This window comes from Diadema setosum, chromosome 5 (assembly GCF_964275005.1).
Source record: "Diadema setosum chromosome 5, eeDiaSeto1, whole genome shotgun sequence".
Taxonomy (NCBI): domain Eukaryota; kingdom Metazoa; phylum Echinodermata; class Echinoidea; order Diadematoida; family Diadematidae; genus Diadema; species Diadema setosum.
In genome coordinates this window covers 26,511,108-26,529,850 of record NC_092689.1, presented here as the reverse complement: position 1 = coordinate 26,529,850, position 18,743 = coordinate 26,511,108, and the positions used below count along the sequence as shown (strand labels likewise).

General features: G+C 40.4%; 1 protein-coding gene across 2 annotated transcripts; it reads right to left on the bottom strand.

Annotated features, from left to right (window-relative positions):
- Positions 1-6,183: 6,183 nt before the first annotated feature.
- Positions 6,184-18,337, bottom strand: LOC140229231 (CDGSH iron-sulfur domain-containing protein 1-like). Of its 2 annotated transcripts, none has more exons than XM_072309504.1 (3): positions 18,183-18,337; positions 8,962-9,164; positions 6,184-7,281 (listed from the first exon to the last, which is right to left on the bottom strand). In XM_072309504.1, exons 1-3 carry the CDS (start codon positions 18,277-18,279, stop codon positions 7,183-7,185), a joined length of 399 nt encoding a protein of 132 aa, XP_072165605.1. In that variant the 5' UTR covers positions 18,280-18,337; the 3' UTR covers positions 6,184-7,182. The 2 variants fall into 2 exon arrangements, with proteins under 2 accessions (XP_072165605.1, XP_072165607.1); XM_072309506.1 differs by lacking the exon at positions 18,183-18,337 and adding an exon at positions 12,000-12,118.
- Between the last annotated feature and the right edge of the window lie 406 nt (positions 18,338-18,743).

Here is an 18,743-nt window from a genome sequence, read left to right as displayed (position 1 = left end):
ATGCGAAAAAAATATACATGTAGCTACAAACGACAGTTTTTGGACGGTAAAATGTCAAAATTTTCAAGCTCGCTCGCTTCGCTCGCTCGCATTTTAACCGTTATGCCATTCTCCTGATGTCACTGCCAGTAATTGCCAGCAGTTGCGCCCGGTGCGCCCCCCCCCCCCCCGAATTTCCAAAGCGAAAAAATATAGCTACAAACGGCAGTTTCGGGACTGTAAAATGTCAAAATTTTCAAGCTCGCTCGCTTCGCTCGCTCGCATTTAATCGTTATGCAATTCTCCTGATGTTGCTGTCAGTAATTGCCAGCAGTTGCGCCCGGTGCGCCCCCTCCCCTTAATTTCTAAAGCGAAAAAATATAGCTACAAACGGCAGTTTGGGGTAATGTCAAAATTTTCCAGCTTGCTCGCTTCGCTCGCTCGCATTTTAACCGTTATGCAATTCTCCTGATGTTGCTGTCAGTAATTGCCAGCAGTTGCGCCCGGTGCGCCCCCTCCCCTTAATTTCTAAGGCGAAAAAATATAGCTACAAACGGCAGTTTTGGGACTGTAAAATGTCAAAACTTTCAAGCTCGCTCGCTTCGCTCGCTCGCATTTAACGTTATGCAATTCTCCTGATGTTGCTGTCAGTAATTGCCAGCAATTGCGCCCGGTGCACCCCCTCCCCTTAATTTCTAAAGCTAAAAAATATAGCTGCCAACGGCAGTTTGGGGACTTAAAATGTCAAAATTTTCAAGCTCGCTCGCTTCGCTCGCTCGCGTTTAATCGCCAGCAACTGCCAGCAGTTGCACCCGGTGCAACCCCCTTAATTTCAAAAGCAATTATATATATATATATATATATATATAGCTACAAACGGCAGTTTTGGGACTGTAAAATGTCAAAATTTTCAAGCTCGCTCGCTTCGCTCGCTCGCATTTTATCGTTATGCAATTCTCCTGATGTTGCTGTCAGTAATTGCCAGCAGTTGCGCCCGGTGCACCCCCTCCCCTTAATTTCTAAAGCTAAAAAATATAGCTGCCAACGGCAGTTTGGGGACTTAAAATGTCAAAATTTTCAAGCTCGCTCGCTTCGCTCGCTCGCGTTTAATCGCCAGCAACTGCCAGCAGTTGCACCCGGTGCAACCCCCTTAATTTCAAAAGCAATTATATATATATATATATATATAAATATAGCTACAAACGGCAGTTTTGGGACTGTAAAATGTCAAAATTTTCAAGCTCGCTCGCTTCGCTCGCTCGCATTTTATCGTTATGCAGTTCTCCTGATGTTGCTGTCAGTAATTGCCAGCAGTTGCGCCCGGTGCACCCCCTCCCCTTAATTTCTAAAGCGAAAAAATATAGCTGCCAACGGCAGTTTGGGGACTTAAAATGTCAAAATTTTCAAGCTCGCTCGCTTCGCTCGCTCGCATTTAATCGTTATGCCATTCTCCTGATGTTACTGCCAGCAACTGCCAGCAGTTGCACCCGGTGCAACCCCCTTAATTTCCAAAGCAAATACTATATATGTATATATTATATACATATAAAAACGGCAGTTTGGGGACTGTAAAATGTCAAAATTTTCAGCTCGCTCGCTTCGCTCGCTCGCATTTAACGTTATGCAATTCTCCTGATGTTGCTGTCAGTAATTGCCAGCAGTTGCGCCCGGTGCACCCCCTCCCCTTAATTTCTAAAGCTAAAAAATATAGCTGCCAACGGCAGTTTGGGGACTTAAAATGTCAAAATTTTCAAGCTCGCTCGCTTCGCTCGCTCGCGTTTAATCGCCAGCAACTGCCAGCAGTTGCACCCGGTGCAACCCCCTTAATTTCAAAAGCAATTATATATATATATATATGTATATATATATATATATATACATATATTATTATATATAGCTACAAACGGCAGTTTGGGGACTGTAAAAGGTCAAAATTTTCAAGCTCGCTCGCTTCGCTCGCTCGCATTTAATCGTTATGCAATTCTCCCGATGTTGTTGTCAGTAATTGCCAGCAGTTGCGCCCGGTGCGCCCCCTCCCCTTAATTTCTAAAGCGAAAAAATATAGCTACAAACGGCAGTTTGGGGTAATGTCAAAATTTTCAAGCTCGCTCGCTTCGCTCGCTCGCATTTTATCGTTATGCAATTCTCCTGATGTTGCTGTCAGTAATTGCCAGCAGTTGCGCCCGGTGCACCCCCTCCCCTTAATTTCTAAAGCGAAAAAATATAGCTGCCAGCGGCAGTTTGGGGACTTAAAATGTCAAAATTTTCAAGCTCGCTCGCTTCGCTCGCTCGCATTTAATCGTTATGCCATTCTCCTGATGTTACTGCCAGCAACTGCCAGCAGTTGCACCCGGTGCAACCCCCTTAATTTCCAAAGCAAATACTATATATATATATATTATATGCATATAAAAACGGCAGTTTGGGGACTGTAAAATGTCAAAATTTTCAGCTCGCTCGCTTCGCTCGCTCGCATTTAACGTTATGCAATTCTCCTGATGTTGCTGTCAGTAATTGCCAGCAGTTGCGCCCGGTGCACCCCCTCCCCTTAATTTCTAAAGCTAAAAAATATAGCTGCCAACGGCAGTTTGGGGACTTAAAATGTCAAAATTTTCAAGCTCGCTCGCTTCGCTCGCTCGCGTTTAATCGCCAGCAACTGCCAGCAGTTGCACCCGGTGCAACCCTCTTAATTTCCAAAGCAAATATATATATATATATATATATATATATACATATTATTATTATTATATATAGCTACAAACGGCAGTTTGGGGACTGTAAAATGTCAAAATTTTCAAGCTCGCTCGCTTCGCTCGCTCGCATTTAATCGTTATGCAATTCTCCTGATGTTGTTGTCAGTAATTGCCAGCAGTTGCGCCCGGTGCGCCCCATCCCCTTAATTTCTAAAGCGAAAAAATATAGCTACAAACGGCAGTTTGGGGTAATGTCAAAATTTTCAAGCTCGCTCGCTTCGCTCGCTCGCATTTTATCGTTATGCAATTCTCCTGATGTTGCTGTCAGTAATTGCCAACAGTTGCACCCGGTGCACCCCCTCCCCTTAATTTCTAAAGCGAAAAAATATAGCTGCCAACGGCAGTTTGGGGACTTAAAATGTCAAAATTTTCAAGCTCACTCGCTTCGCTCGCTCGCATTTAATCGTTATGCCATTCTCCTGATGTTACTGCCAGCAACTGCCAGCAGTTGCACCCGGTGCAACCCCCTTAATTTCCAAAGCAAATACTATATATATATATATAATTATATACATATAAAAACGGCAGTTTGGGGACTGTAAAATGTCAAAATTTTCAAGCTCGCTCGCTCCGCTCGCTCGCATTTAATTGTACAGTTATGCAAATCTGATGTTGCTTCCATGAGGTGCGCCCCCCCCCCTTGTCTTGACCCACGGTACGCCACTGAACACCCCCCTCTAAAAAATCCTGGGTACGCCTATGGGTATGTGTATGAGTAAAAGTAGTATAGGGATGAGGAGGAGGAACCAGACATGATGGCTAACAGGTATACGAGAAAAGAAAAAAAGAAAAAAGAAAAAACAAACCCAAAACAAACAAAGTTGACGCGGAGTATGTACATTTGCATTAGTCGTACTGTGGCATTCCAGGAATGCATAGGAGCTAATGTAAATAAATGAGTTGTCGTTGTAAAGACAACTATTCAGGCTTTCTTGCAATGTCACAATCAAATAAAATGATGTAAATCTAAGAGAAATATTATGCATCAAACTGGAATAGCAGGACCGTTTTGAGGGTTTCATATATATGTATATATATATATACACACACATATACACATGTTTTTTTTTTTTTTTTTTTTTTGTAATTTCGCGGTCTCTGTGAGAGATTTTCAGGGGTGTGCAACCGGCGCATTCATTTTTGACAATGAGAACCTGATGTTCAGCTCGTTTTGTACACACGTATTTCCTCAATCTGAAATATGCTCCTCAAAGCCAGAGGACACGATGTTGCTATAACATACAGACATCTTTCGCAATGCCAACATTACGTCAAGTAGGAAAGTCGTGCATGTACAATTTTTATAACAACTCGTGAAGCAGTGGAGACTGTGGGTGATGCGTTGTACAAGGATGACACGGATGAGAACAATCACAAACACCCATTTCACATACCGCACCCTATACACACACGCAAGGCAGTCATGAGCACTGAAGTATCGGTAACTAATTATATAGCTGGACATCTATTCCCGGTCGGTATACTGAAGAATGCGTATTGTATGATTACTGTAAACGTTATATTGTTACACAGCATCACCATGGTTACAGTCACTTGAGCTATTAAATTGGTCCAGTACTGCAGTCACATTTGTTTGTTCAAGCTTTTCCAGAGTGTGATAAGCTAGATAATTAGATTTATATTGTGTTACCTCTCTGTTCCATGTACGTCTACAGGTATCCCTCTTTTATCCTCTCTAAAGGTTCCCCAACAAGCTAGGCACTAGTACAATGTAGTAGTTACTCCCATGCTACAGGGATAGGACTGGGGGCGTCTGTCACTGGGAAAGATCTTGACTTCACTGATGGCACAATCTTCATGACGACTAATACATGTATGTGTGTGTGTGTGTGTGTGCGTGTGTGCGTGTGTGCATGCTGTAATACATGTAATTGATGAATTTTAATAATTCAGTTTTGTTTAGAATATGTAATCATTTTGCATGTGTAAGATCTACAGAGAAATAAATTACTGAATGGCAAGATATTTTTGCGGCATGAAATTGTCCCGATTTGTAGCCGACAGTGTCTTTTGCAGCATTCAATGCATTAAAGACGTGTAGTCTGGTTTTTACAGTAGATTTGAATGTCCTATTGTAGGGCAGTAGTGTATACATACATGTATTCGAGGTGTGTCAGAAGAGTTCCAGGACTGGTGTCTTAAAAGATTTATTTCAATCCCAAACTTAAAACTAAGAGATTTCACCTTCAAAGTAATCTATCTGGAGTATGTAACTGTGATCTTAGCTCTCTGCAGCCATTGGCTTTTTTTCTACATAATCTTATATATACACATCCTCTGTTTCAGGTCGTTCAGCAATGAGCACAGGCAACAAATTAACAACTTGAAGTTTCTGGTACAGTTGGGGAAAACTCCGTCAGAAGCGCTGAGATTGCTGCAGCAAGTGTATGGAGCTAAGACGATGTCATACACATGTTTTTGAGTGTTGCAAGAGGTTTAAAGAAGGAAGAGAGTGGACGTGGAAGATGACCCCAGGAGCGGAAGGCCCTCCATGACCAGGACTGAGGTCAACATTGAGCGCGTCGGGCAGATGGTCCGTGGCGATCCTCGACTACTGTTTGAATGATGCCAAATAAACTGGGCATGAAACTTGCATTCGTCGTTTATTCTGGTCATCACTCACAAATTTTGGCACCATCTTTGTGCAGATATCCCACATGTCCAGATCTTCAGAGAGAATTTTCCACTACGCTGTCCTGATTCATGCCCAGCTCATTTGCCATCATTTGAACAGTCAGCTGAGGATCGCCATGCACCATCTGCCCAACGTGCTCAATGTCGACCTCAGTCCTGGTCGTGGAGGGACTTCCGCTCCTGGGGTCATCTTCCACGCCCTCTCGTCCTTTAAACCTCTTGTACCACTCAAAAACATGTGTACATGACTTCGTCTCATCTCCGTACACTTGATGCAGGAATCTCAACGCTTTTGACTAAGTTTCCCCATCCGTACCAGGCACTTCAAGCTTGTTCGTTGCTCTGTGCTTAATGCTGAACGATCTGAAACAGAGGATGTGTATATATATAAGATTATGTAGAAAAAAAATATGATGGCTGCAGAGAGCTAAGATTACAGTTACATACTCCAGATAGATTACTTTGACTGTGAAACCTGTTAGTTTGAAGTTTAGGTTTGAGATAAATCTTTTATGACGCCAGTCCTGGAACTTCTCTGACACACCTTGTATATATATAGCAGCTGGGGTACAAAATTGCACCTTATTGTTATCATCATTATTACCAGTGTTATTCTTAGTCTACTTTTCATACTTATGGAATCCTACTCATGGAATAGATTCATATCTGAATAAAGCCTTTGAACCATTTTATCAAACAAACAAACACTCATACATATACACATACCAACACATCACATGAGAACCCCTGTTCCTGCTTGATACATTGCATACAAATGAGCTGCCTCACAGCAAAATTAGATTTCAATATGAACTTTATTCAATGTACCGTATGTTCCAACTTTGTTCAATGATTATATGGTTATAGTAAATCCATGTGCTTCTTTCCCGCGTATCAATAAGCTACCGGTATATCAGCAATGAATTTTGTGCATGCTAGGTAATTAAATTGCAAACTTCGATTTCCTTCAGAAAATCTAATTTAATGGCAGTGGATTTCAGTGCCAGTCAACCAAATGCATGATAAATAATTTCCACCACATCAATCAGTCTAAGCTGAAATTTAAGCAAGAGAGACATACACATACATGTATGGGCTTATTATCAGAAACCTTTTAAAAAGGAAAATTATAAGAAATTTCTTTGTTATACATAACACAGGTTTGAAACACACATAAATACAATGTTGTATATAATGCATAATTGTTTGTGCATCGTTATCAAAGACATTAATATATCCCCTACACCAAATAAAATAAAAACTTGATTATTGCATTAAGAATAAAAGTTTTGCACCACATAATCACCATAACTTTTTTCCCCTCAAAAAGTCACAACAAACCTCTAGTGTAGGAAGGGTCTACAGTGAGATTCAGATGTCTCTTTGTACAGAAAAGATGTCTCGTGTGTAATAAAAAAATCATAGCATGAATATGGCTTCATCCGTTAAAGACGTGCTGATTTTCTTATTACACATGATAGACACATAGACACCTGCCTGAGTATATTTGGGACTATACATGTAGTCTTCAGTGGGTAAATGGAGTGTGTTCAGATTCTGGTCATTAACAGTTTGTCCTGAAAATAATGCAAGTGACAATGATCTCACATGATTAAATCAAAGACCTGTCTGACGGCAACATACATTGTATGTGTCTGTGCATGAAGTGTTTTTTTTACAAATCTCACATATCTGATCATTTTAACCCTTAAACCCACATGAATAAACTTTTAGTGTAAATCTCAGAGACTCTGTGTACTCTGGGATGGGAAGTTTCAGCTTGCTGTGTCAGGTTTTATGAAGATGCGGCACTCTTCTTTGAGAGGACCAGGGGTCCGACATTGTCTCCAGTGGCAATGTTGTGAGCGCCATGAGAGCCATCGCAGTACGGGAACTGTACAAAAATGACAATGAAGACAGAGGTCATATCAATACAAGCAGTACAAAGATATCAAGCAATTTCTTATCAGTCAGCTTTCCATTGTGGATTGTCGGTCTGTCTATAAAACATGCAAAATACAGTAATCCATTTGTGGTTGTGCCTCATCTGTGAGGGTAACACTGGACCTAGCCATCTCACATGGAAACACTACAGAATATAAAACTGAATTTGAGAATAACTCAAAATAATATCTTGACTGTAATTCTGTAGTTCAGTGGCCGAAGGAGATGACATGTGTATTGTAAATTGTTATCACGAACAAAGCTACTAGTTTCTCAAACAATTCTCTCCATGATGGAAAATCTTCACTGGAACCACATATACATTCAAACATGACTGTTATATGATTTTTCATTAACATTATCATGTTTCCTAAAATTATAACTAATGTGATTAACATTACAACAACCTCATTTGAAATAATGAAGTTTTAGATGCTTTGACAGATCCTTTCAAGATGGTAAAATTCCATAGAAAGTATGTACATAGGTCACTGTCATATGAAATCACATTTACATTTTGTCATTCATAGTGTTTGTTTTCCAACCTACTGTAATCTTCCTTAATACATTCAGCATTATACATGTATAAGTTTGTGAGCCATGACAAGAAATGTGCTTAAAAAAAAAAAAAAAAAAAAAAAAAATTCACTTAATAATTGCTTGTGCAGCTACAGGGGAAAATTCAGGAGAAGAAATGAGATATTATAAAAAGCGTTGTCTCTCTTCTTTTTGAATCTCCTTCACAGGATGTCAAAATGTGTTTAATGTAAGTACCATATTATTACTGTATCTTGAGAACAGGGGGTCTTGTGCTACCCTGGACATCACAAGTTCTCTTTCCACACATTCTTGCAGAATATTGCCTACAGAGAACACAGCAAGCTTGGGGAGCTCTGGGAGACCTCCAGGATGACATACACTGCAGTGTCCATTTGCATGCTCTTGTCACACTGGCAATAATACCTCCCAAGTTTGTACAAAATTTGCACACTTGTGCATTTTCAAAAGAAGATCAAATGTGAAAATGAGCATCCAATTTAGTCCTGGACCCCAGGGGCTCCCCCTGGTACATTCACTACCATGCATTGAATTTACTGATTGAGACAATTCTCTAAAGATTCGGTACTTTAGCGGTTCCTGTGCCCCTCCCCCCCCCCCCCAAGTGGTGGGGCATTGTGCCCATTTGTAAAAGGCTTTACATGTGTATAATCTATCATCCTAGCAAAATGTATGCCAACTTTGGTAAAAATTGACCATGCATTTTTAAGAAGATGAAATGCAAAAAATTGGGGGGGGGGGGGAGGGTGCCCTTTAGAACAAATTCAATTGAACACTACCACTTCCTCATACAGTAGCACTTCCTAACCAAACTACATCCCTTTTGATTCAAGTGAACAAGATTGTGAAGACTCTTTAATTTGGAGGCTTTTGGCCACCCCATCTCACCCCCTCCCATTTAAAGGCACTTTGAAAATTCTATCACCCTAGAAATGCTACCCGTCACCTCCGGCGAAAATCCGTTCTTGGGGTTTTCAGAGGAACAGACTTCAGCTCAGGTGAGGCAAAAAGGGGGAGGGAAGGTGTGGACGATTATTAAACAATTCTACATCGCTCATCAAGCTCAGCTCACCTTCTTTGATCTCCAGCAGCGGCAGAAAACGGCTTTGTCACCAAGGTCCTCAATGTCGAATGAATGCACCACTTTTGGCTTTTCTTTTTCAACGGATACATTGACTTTTCCGGATCCCTTTCCTCTACGGATCTGCACTACTGTTAGAACAATGACAGCCCCAAGAGCTCCGATCAGAGGAACCATGCGCAGCCATTCAACTCCTGCAATATTTGGAGAGATACAAGTATGAAATTGGGGAAGAGTAAGGCTACATAATTCACACAACTCCTAAGTTTTTATGAGTAAATGCAATTCAATGGTGCCTGCCAACAAGCATGTCACATGTGGTCTAATGAAATTCAAGCATTTATTTGGCACGTTCTGGGCCCCATTTCATAAAAAGTTGATACGATAGCAACTCTTGCTGGAATGGCAATTGTCATGGTAATGACAAGAATCCGGCTTCCTGATTGGCTGCTGCTATTGGAAGTTGCCATTCCAGCAAGAGTTGACATCGTAACATTTTTATGAAATGGGGCCCTAGTTTTTCTCTGTGTTTTCATGAAACCGTTGTTTATGGGAACAGGGTGTGTAGAGCACAAACTCTATGGGAACTTACTTCATCTCTACAGGAATATTTTCCTTTATTTCTCAGGAGCACCTTTCATAATGTGCAAATTACACTTAACTACAAACTGAACATTGTAATAATGAAAGAAAGGAAGTCATTTGATCTGTGGAAGAAGTGGTATTTTCTGATCTTATCCTATTATTAGCATAATACTGTACATGTACATATACAATGTACATCGTTTGCAATGTATCATTAAAATGGCCATCCCCCCCCCCCCCCCGAAAAAAAAGCATGTCAAGTTACAGGGTTTTGAGGAAATGCAAAGGGAGTGCTCTTTACCCATATCACTACCGTATCAAATTAAAGGAAATGAAAAGTAGATTTCTATTTTTCATGTTAAACAGAATCAAACTTCCAATCTACATTGGGAGATCAAGATCCATATTCAAAAAGGAATTCATACTGGTTTTTTCGTTTTTTGTTGTTGTAGATTTGTGCAAAAACTTTTCTTGCATAAAGCACTACAAATTGCCTTTTCTCATATTTGCAGCCCTGGGCACCAGTGGGGGTTTATGCTGACCCATATTTCGCCTGAAGTAGCCTATGTGTATAGGTATAGCGAGTTCAATTTTTTCTTTTTTTTTCTGATGATTTTTTTTTTCTGATTTTTTTTTCCAACTTAAAAACAAACAAAAACAAAAACAAAAAACTTTGGGGGTGCCGAACATATTGACAGAATCGACACTATTCCTTGCCAGTAAGTATTATGCTCGTAGAATGCTCGTAGAATTCCCGCAGATGTCACACGCTTCCGGCGAATACATGTAAGTAGGTACAAGCATGTACAGTATTAACTATACACAGCCCAGTCGCCGCTGTACATACGTAGTTTCTCGCGTAGCGTATTAACAGCATCTGGTCGGGCTAGTACAGTATAGATCCACGGACAACCTACGTGTACTTCAAGCTGGTCAACTGCCTGTAACTTGCGGTAGCCATGGGCCTCCTAATGGTGTTCTGCATACGCACCTCCACCGGGCAACTATGGGTGAGATACGTGCTAGGTACTGTCAAGTGCGGGCCAAATGAGGGGAGCTCCAGGTAGCAAAAATTTTTCCCGCAGGTCAACCCGCAAGGCTTCCCCAGACACGGTGTAACAAGGACTTGAGCATGCTCAAAACTTGTTCTGGGCGAGTCATGGGGGTTTTAACACCCACAGAGGTATGCCTACACATAGAACACCAGTAGGCCTAAGAGGCCCTTGGCAGCAGCACCTTGCAGGCAACTCCCCCGCAGGTACTTCGCAGCTGTAACGCAGATATTTCCCAGTCCCCGTATGTCGCTCGTAATAACTCGGGGTTTATTGTAGAAGCACAGCCTTGCTACTCGAGTGCTAACCAACGTAACAATAGATAGGGCTACGGGTTAACTGCGACCAGCCCCAACCCTACCCGTGTACAAGGAGTAGAATGTCTACCCCGGGGTTACATACGGGTAAGAAGTACAATTGTATGTGTGTCTATCATTTTTATCAACCAATTTGTCGTTCTTACATTTATTTAGGGGCGACGTTTAGTGGGCGTTTTTCTACAATTATTTTGTGGGCAATGCATTTCTACATTCATGTCTCATGACATTCACTGACATCTATCTGTGGCCGTTTCTACATTTGATTCGGCACGCCGTACACCGGGGTACCGTTGTAACCCGGGGTACCGACCCAAGGTACCGCGTTGTATAGCGCCATCTCATGCCCATTATTTATAATGCGTATCCGAATTCAGACACGCCGATTCTGAATTCGGATACGGCAAAGTCGTTGCAATGAACTAGCACCATAACGTTAGGTGTTTTTCGAAGTACACTTGCATGCTTGTAGATTGATGCATAATCACAAATGAGAAAACATTTTTGTGCATAATAATACTAAAAAGTATTTTGACACATTTTTTGGTAAGCCAGGGTACAGCGCTGAAAAAAAAAAAAATAATTAGGCCTAATTCAACAAAATGGGGAATTTTCATTTGGTACCCCAGGCAGGGTACCAAATCCTGCATCATTTGTGGGTTCAACAGCATCTCTTTTTGATCTTGTAGTGTAAACTTGTACAGCTACAGGTAGAAATGTTCTAAAAATTGTTAGTAGGCACCTACTGTAGTAACGCATAAACGTTAGACCAGTAAATTTACGTGGGTTAACCAGCACGCTGATGCACCTCTAAAGGTGGACTGTACTTTATTGAAAGAAGAAGAGGTACATAGTACACATGCACAACAGTCGTCACATGAGCACGGCGCAGCGTAAACCAACCCGGGGCGCTCCTTGTACACAGTTACATCGTACAATGTACAATGTGTACTTTACTGTGGGAGCCGAACGCTGATGTGATGCACCACAAGACTAACAGAGTAGGAGCATGAAGTTTGGGTATTCTGCTGATAGCATTTAATACGATATCATTATTGCAAGCTTCAATCCTTACCTTCCATGATGCACGAATTGTTTTTGCTGTAATATTTGAAATGAAGCTGAAATGAGGTTTCCAGTTCGGGACCTTCTCGGTGCCGCGTAACCGTTTACCACCACTTGGACACACGTACACGAATGAGTTGTGGCGCGCGCGGCGGCGAGGATCAGAAGCGAGCTAGCTAGCAGCGTCACCACGACACCACGAGTGTAAACCAAAGAGCGTAGAAGTGCGCTGCGTGCATGCTACGTGCGCCTCTCTAAATGGGAAACCATCATTTACAGCTTTGAATTTTTCTCCTTTTTGAAGAGGAAAAATCAGATGGGTTGGATTCTCAAAGTAAAGAATACTCTTGATAGCTTAGGCCTTTCTGACGTGTGGAAGAGTCAAGCAAGTAATCTATCTTTATCTTCATTCAAAAGAATAATAGATACAAAAATTAAAAGATATGAGTCAACAGGAGTGGCACAGATGATGTTGAGTTAAACAATTTCACTGTTTATAGAATTTTTAAGCAGCAATTATGCTTTGAAAAGTATCTGATTCGTCTTCATGAAAATAATAGGAAATCTTTAACACGTTTTCGTTGCTTTAATCATAAGCTTCCAATAGTGTCTGGGCGTTACAAAGACATTCCAAGAATTGAACGTTTGTGTACTTATTGTTCTAAAAATGATATTGGTGATGAATTCCATTATTTGTTTGTATGTCCCTTCTTTAAGACAGAACGTAAAAGATTTCTCGAAAAGTATTAATGGAAGTATCCTAACACATTTAAATATGATCAATTGTTCAATTCCACTAAAAAAAGACTTTATCAAACATTTCGAGGTTTTGTAAGGTAATGATGTCCTTTTTTTTAGTTAGTTAATGTACTTTATTATTTCGTTTGACTTAGTTTATTTTATATACCCTTTGCGTGATTATTTGCATCAGGCAGTGCCTGCATTGTTCGTAATTCATGTGATAGATTTACATTTGTATAGTATATCATTTATAACATACTTTTATGCAAATTTTATTTGAAAAGTATGTTGATATATTGTATATATTTGTACTATACATGTATATATGTTAATTCTTATTTGAAATTTTTCTATTTTGTGTATTTTCAATTGACATTGTACTCCCATACCCCATGAGGGTCGTTGAGTAATACCGGTAAATCAAACTTCAAACTTCATAAGTGGTGTAAACCAAAAGGTATCAGAAGCCCACGCACTGCGTGCGTACTCTTTGATGTAAACGGTGGTGTGACAGTGCGGTGTAATCATCCAGTAGAGGTTTCAAAATACGAATAACTTTGAACCGCAGAGATATAGGGCCTACTCGTAAAATTATGATACATGTAGTACATACTCATCATGTTATAGGTCTATCATATATAAATCTATGCTTTGCACGCATTTTACTCCCTGAGCTGATTGATGTGCAATAAACTTTGCATAGTGTTCGGTATGCCTTATAATTGATCTCGTGCACTTGCCCAGAGAAGAGAGCTAGACAGGAAAAAATTAACCAGTAGTCTGTTTTATCATCAAAGATTGTGTTACGCGGAAACAGATGTAAAAAGCTTCACGCAATGCCTGATGAGAACCGTAAGAGTCAAAGTTTTTCTGTCTAGAAGAGAGCGGGCTTTTATGGGATTTCATGGAAGGGATGTTCAATATTGTCAGTTTATGAATAGGACCTATACAGGGGTATGTCAGGAGCTATCTCTGATCTGATGGATGGATACATAACACCCTAAAGGATCGCTTTTGATTCTCCATATACGTCATGTAATATAGGCCTATTTTCACGTATTCATTAATCTTTATATATTCAATATGAAAATGAAACGTTTATCTGGTATGACACAGTTGACAGCATTAATTCATGAAAAAATCATAAAATAAAACACGTGTTTATATGACGCTTGGAAATAGATGGCTATTACAGGCCTACTCAATTAGGCCCTATATAGCCAAGGGAGTTTAATAGATTTTTTTTTTCCATTTCCGATGAAAGTATACAAAATGACATTTGCATAAAAACGAAGTAAAGTACAATGTGCATATTCAAATGAAATTTGAATGCACGATATTTTTAACACTGAACTGAACAAAGCATGCATGGGCAAACTGTAAGTTTGTAACTGAATCGTACAAAAAAACAAAAAAAAAAAGGGGGGGGGGAAGTCGGCATGGAGGGGGCTGCTAAAAAGCCTGGCTTGTAGAATACAGTCCCCTCGTGAGTAGTAAATAATGTAGTAAAATCAAACGAAACAATCAGACATATAATAGCTTGGAAAACAGAGGGAACATAAAACAAATCCTGTATATACGCACATAAACGCACACACAGACAGAAACAAAACAGCTCTCTTACATACGCGGGGAAAGAATAAACAGGAGGTCAAAGAACAGAAAAGGGTCAGGAAGAGGACAGAGAAAAAGAGCAAAGGAGGACGAATGGAGTCACAACCGTCTCATTTCATTAAATGCTATCGCCATGGACCTACTACACATGGACGCTCATCGCTCGTTAATTAATTCATGCATCTTCTTCTTCTTCTGATTAAGTCTGCCTCCTTCAATAGACTGAAGATTCTTGCAGACTGGTGCTATTTACATTATAATACAATTTATTTACAGATATTTACAAGCACATAGAAAATTTGACGAAAATACTAGCCACTGTGATCAACCGTTAGACGGTTTCGAAATGATCCCACAGATGGCGCTGAAACAAATTCTGACGACAGGGAATCCCAGTTCCTTACAGTTCTTGGGAAGAACGAATGGCGATGCGATTCAGTTCTCGAATATGGTACCTGATAGGAGTGTGGTTGCGAGGCTCTCGTTAACTGAGTAGCCTGTTTGATAATATAGTCCTGTGCTGAAAGAGGAGTGAGATTATTGTGTATTTTGTACATCATAATTAGCCTGTCATTTTCTCTGCGCTGTTCCAGAGTGGTTCAATTAAGCATCTGTTTCTGTCAAAAGTATAGCACAATGCTGGGGATGATTGTTCCAATCCTTGTGGGATTCATTTGAGAGTACATTATAATATCTATTGTTGTCTGAAAATTATTTGCTTCAGAATGGTCTCATATTCAAGTAATGTGCAGTTAAATGTTTCCAGGTCAGCATGCCTGTACAGTGACGGGGCGATCGTTAACGGCCAGTTAAGCGTGCATGTGTAAAATCTGAATACAAAGAACCGGTCTATCCATCGGCAAGCGGCGAGCCCGAGCAAGCTATCAAGGAAGTTTTTGAACGTTTATTTTCCACTTTTTAAAGGCACAATCAATCAAAATTACTGTTTTCTAGCATTGTAAAATGACACTCTCTATAGTGTCCGACATGAATGGGCGAAACCACAATTACAAAGTCGCCATCAGGTGTTGTTCTTCCCCTCTCTGGATGAGAAAAGCATTAAAAAAAACCCAACAACTAATATTTTGGTAGTCCGATCTGCATGGTGGCTATCAAGGCCACCAAAACATATCATTTTAAACAGTGGTGTCTCAAGAACTATTTCGCGTGGTCCAGGGCCATCGAGCTGTGCTTCGGTCATTACAATGCACTCCCGTTATAACGAACATGGATATATAGAAATTCCGGTTACAACGAAGTAAAAATTCAGGCCGCAACATTATCCATGCACTCTATGTATTTTAATCGTTTATTAATTTTGTTCGGTTATAACGAAATTTCCATATAACGAAAGAAAACTGTCGGTCCCGAAGACTCTTATATAACGGGAGTCCAACGTATTGTTTTGAGTATAGGCCTACATGAACTGCAACTGATCATCTTTAATACTTACTCTCTCATTATCATTTTTTTAACGTTATATCCAAGACATAGGCCTACTCACCGTACTGTTGTGTATATGATTGTGTTTTACAAAGACATTTCATTTCATAAGTGTTGTTTGGCATGGGAAGTGACCTATATGAAATGAAAATCGAAATGTGAAACCCATGAGAAGCGCCGTAAAAATCCAAATTTTGTTATCTTGAACGGACCATCGTAAGTCGTACATACGGGGCCGGGGGGGGGGGGGGGGGGGGGTCGGCTGATGAAACCCGGAAGTGGCAGCAGAAGTTGCGCTGAAAAAAAGGCGGGTTTTTTGTTTGTTTGTTTTTTGCTTGTTAGCTCGATGAAACCCGGAAGTGGCACCAAAAAATTAAAATGCCGAACCTTATTTCATTTTCGGATTAATGAACCTTCGGAATAACAAACCTTATCACATTTTCGGATTAACCCTATAAAGCCCAAGTTATAATACTTGACCCCTTCCAGGCCCGGGAGGGGGGCACATTGTGCCCCCCTATATAACTTCTTTATTATATGATGTATGACCATGTTATTTGGCACATGGGTAGAGCAACTCATACTCTGCATGACCCAACTTTTGACATTTCTCAAGGTCGTCCACTGAGGGAGCTATTTACCAAAATATAAAGAAATACATAGGAAATACGCTAAAATCATGTTTTTTCTTTTTATTTCCTTGTTCCCAGTATATATGTTTTTATTTTATATCAATCATTTTCATATTCACCACAAAGGAAAAGCAAGTCAACCTTGACTATTAGTTATGGTTGACATTTCTCAAGGTAAACATGTGGGGGCGCTATTCATTACAATATAAAGAAATATAATGAAACCTATGACGAATGGGTATAAATCACATTCCGTATTTCCAAAATATTGAATTTTGATTTTGCAGATTGATAATATGATAAACAAATGATATTACAGGCTATAAGCTTGTGTGAAGATAACACAAAATCAAAGGTAGTCTTTGAAAAATGCTGTATTTTCGATTATTCCTATTATATCTATTGTGTGATGCCTATGTCAAACAAAAATAAAGGAAATAATAATAAGACCATTTCAGGGTATTATTCACAACCATAATTACATCACATTTTGGTCCTTCAGCAAATTAGAGCCAAGAAAACCCCCATTTCATCCATTATTATATTGTTAAGTGAAATCGGAACAGAAAATCATGCAAAATCTGACGAACATGGTTGTTAGTTTACGGTTGCCATGGCAACCAGCAATATCAGACAGCTAAATTATATATCAATATGTTCACAATAAGATTCTAGGAAAAGTCACTAAATTTGGTTGAAATCGGGTAAACGGTGTAGGAGTGGCAAACGAAAATATGGTAGGGGGCTTTATAGGAATAACGAACCTTCGGACTAAAGAACCTTGGGAATAACGAACCTTCGGAATAACGAACTGTAACCGTACGAGACGGGGGGGGGGGGGGGGCTGGGAGAGAAAGAAAAAACGAACAAAGTAAACTTACAACATTATAATAAAATGGCCAAAGTTGAATCGTAATGGAGAAGCCGAAACGTTACGTGAAAATACAATTCTTTTATATAACATCATACGTGTCGCCTACTGAGCTGAAACGACTCGACTGCCTTGAGCTGTCCAGGGTTCGGCTTGTAATTTCGGGTTATCCGCAGGTCGCGTTATTCAGCCAACCAGAATTATTCCTTACGCAAGGTGTCCTATTGCGAACGATGATAGCAGCAAGGAAATAATCAAACAGACCAGTGTATAATCTCTTTGGAACGGACAGAGATTCCAAAACATCAATATGTGGAAGTACAAGTCTGAGAATATGCCGTGAATACCCTGCATGCTACATTCTCTCTCAACCTGAATGGACACACGCGAAAGCGATGAATTCATTGCTGGCGAGTGTACGTGTGTGCATTTATTTATGCTACATATACACAGCCCGAACGCTATAGTTTCCTTCGCACGGCGTCTGGTCGGGCTATAACTATGCTAAATAGACATGATAGTCATCGTCAAAATCATCCTGTGTACGTACTTCGCGATCGTTGATTGTAAATACATTTGTGTAGTGGTGACAACTGCAGTAGGAAAAAATAAGTGTGCACTTAGCTTACTGAACCCGCATGTGGCCAACACATAATTAATCAATTTCAGTCTTTTACCGGACACCAGAGGAGTACGCTGCTCAGAATGGACCTACACTGTATTTACCACCTGAGCGAGGGGTGCTAGCCTTCTCCGCCCACCCTTCTTCGCTTCGCTGGGTGATAGCAGGGAGGTGGCTTCTCGGCCCTGGGGCTGGTGCCGGTGCGCTTTAGTAGGCGACCCCCCACTGCAGGTGTCGAATCTGACTGTAGGCCAGACATGTTACCTTTACCTGTGAGTTGTAAAAGTCCGGCAAATGTCTCTGGAATGGGTAGAGCCTGGAAGTATTCAGGAAGAGTAACTTTGAAGAACAATGATATGGCCTCCATAGTATAGCTCGTTGCCTAGGTCAGGTGGTTGAACTGTGTACTGCTGCTGCCGATCTGCTAACAGCTCGTAAACAAACCGATTTACAATGTAGGCGCCCTACTGTACATTACTATGTTATCCGGTACCGCGGTTTCGTACTGCCTGCGCAATTGTCTCAAATTCGACTGCCCGACTTTCTCGCTCACGACTAGTATCGATGTTTTCTTCATACGTTCATCTCATTTTTTATCTGAAACTATATTCGATATTGTGGTGATTTCGTGGTTTGATACCACATTACAATAAGGACCACTCTCTCCCCTCCCTGGCGAAATACAATAGGCGATCTCATCTTCATTGCTGATTTCTACTACATACGAACATTTTGTCAAGACAGAGTGTCTATAACTTTATGCTCTGTAAATGGTGAAACAGGAAATTGCAGATTTCAAAGTGAATCTTTGTAGTCATGTAAACGTTTGTT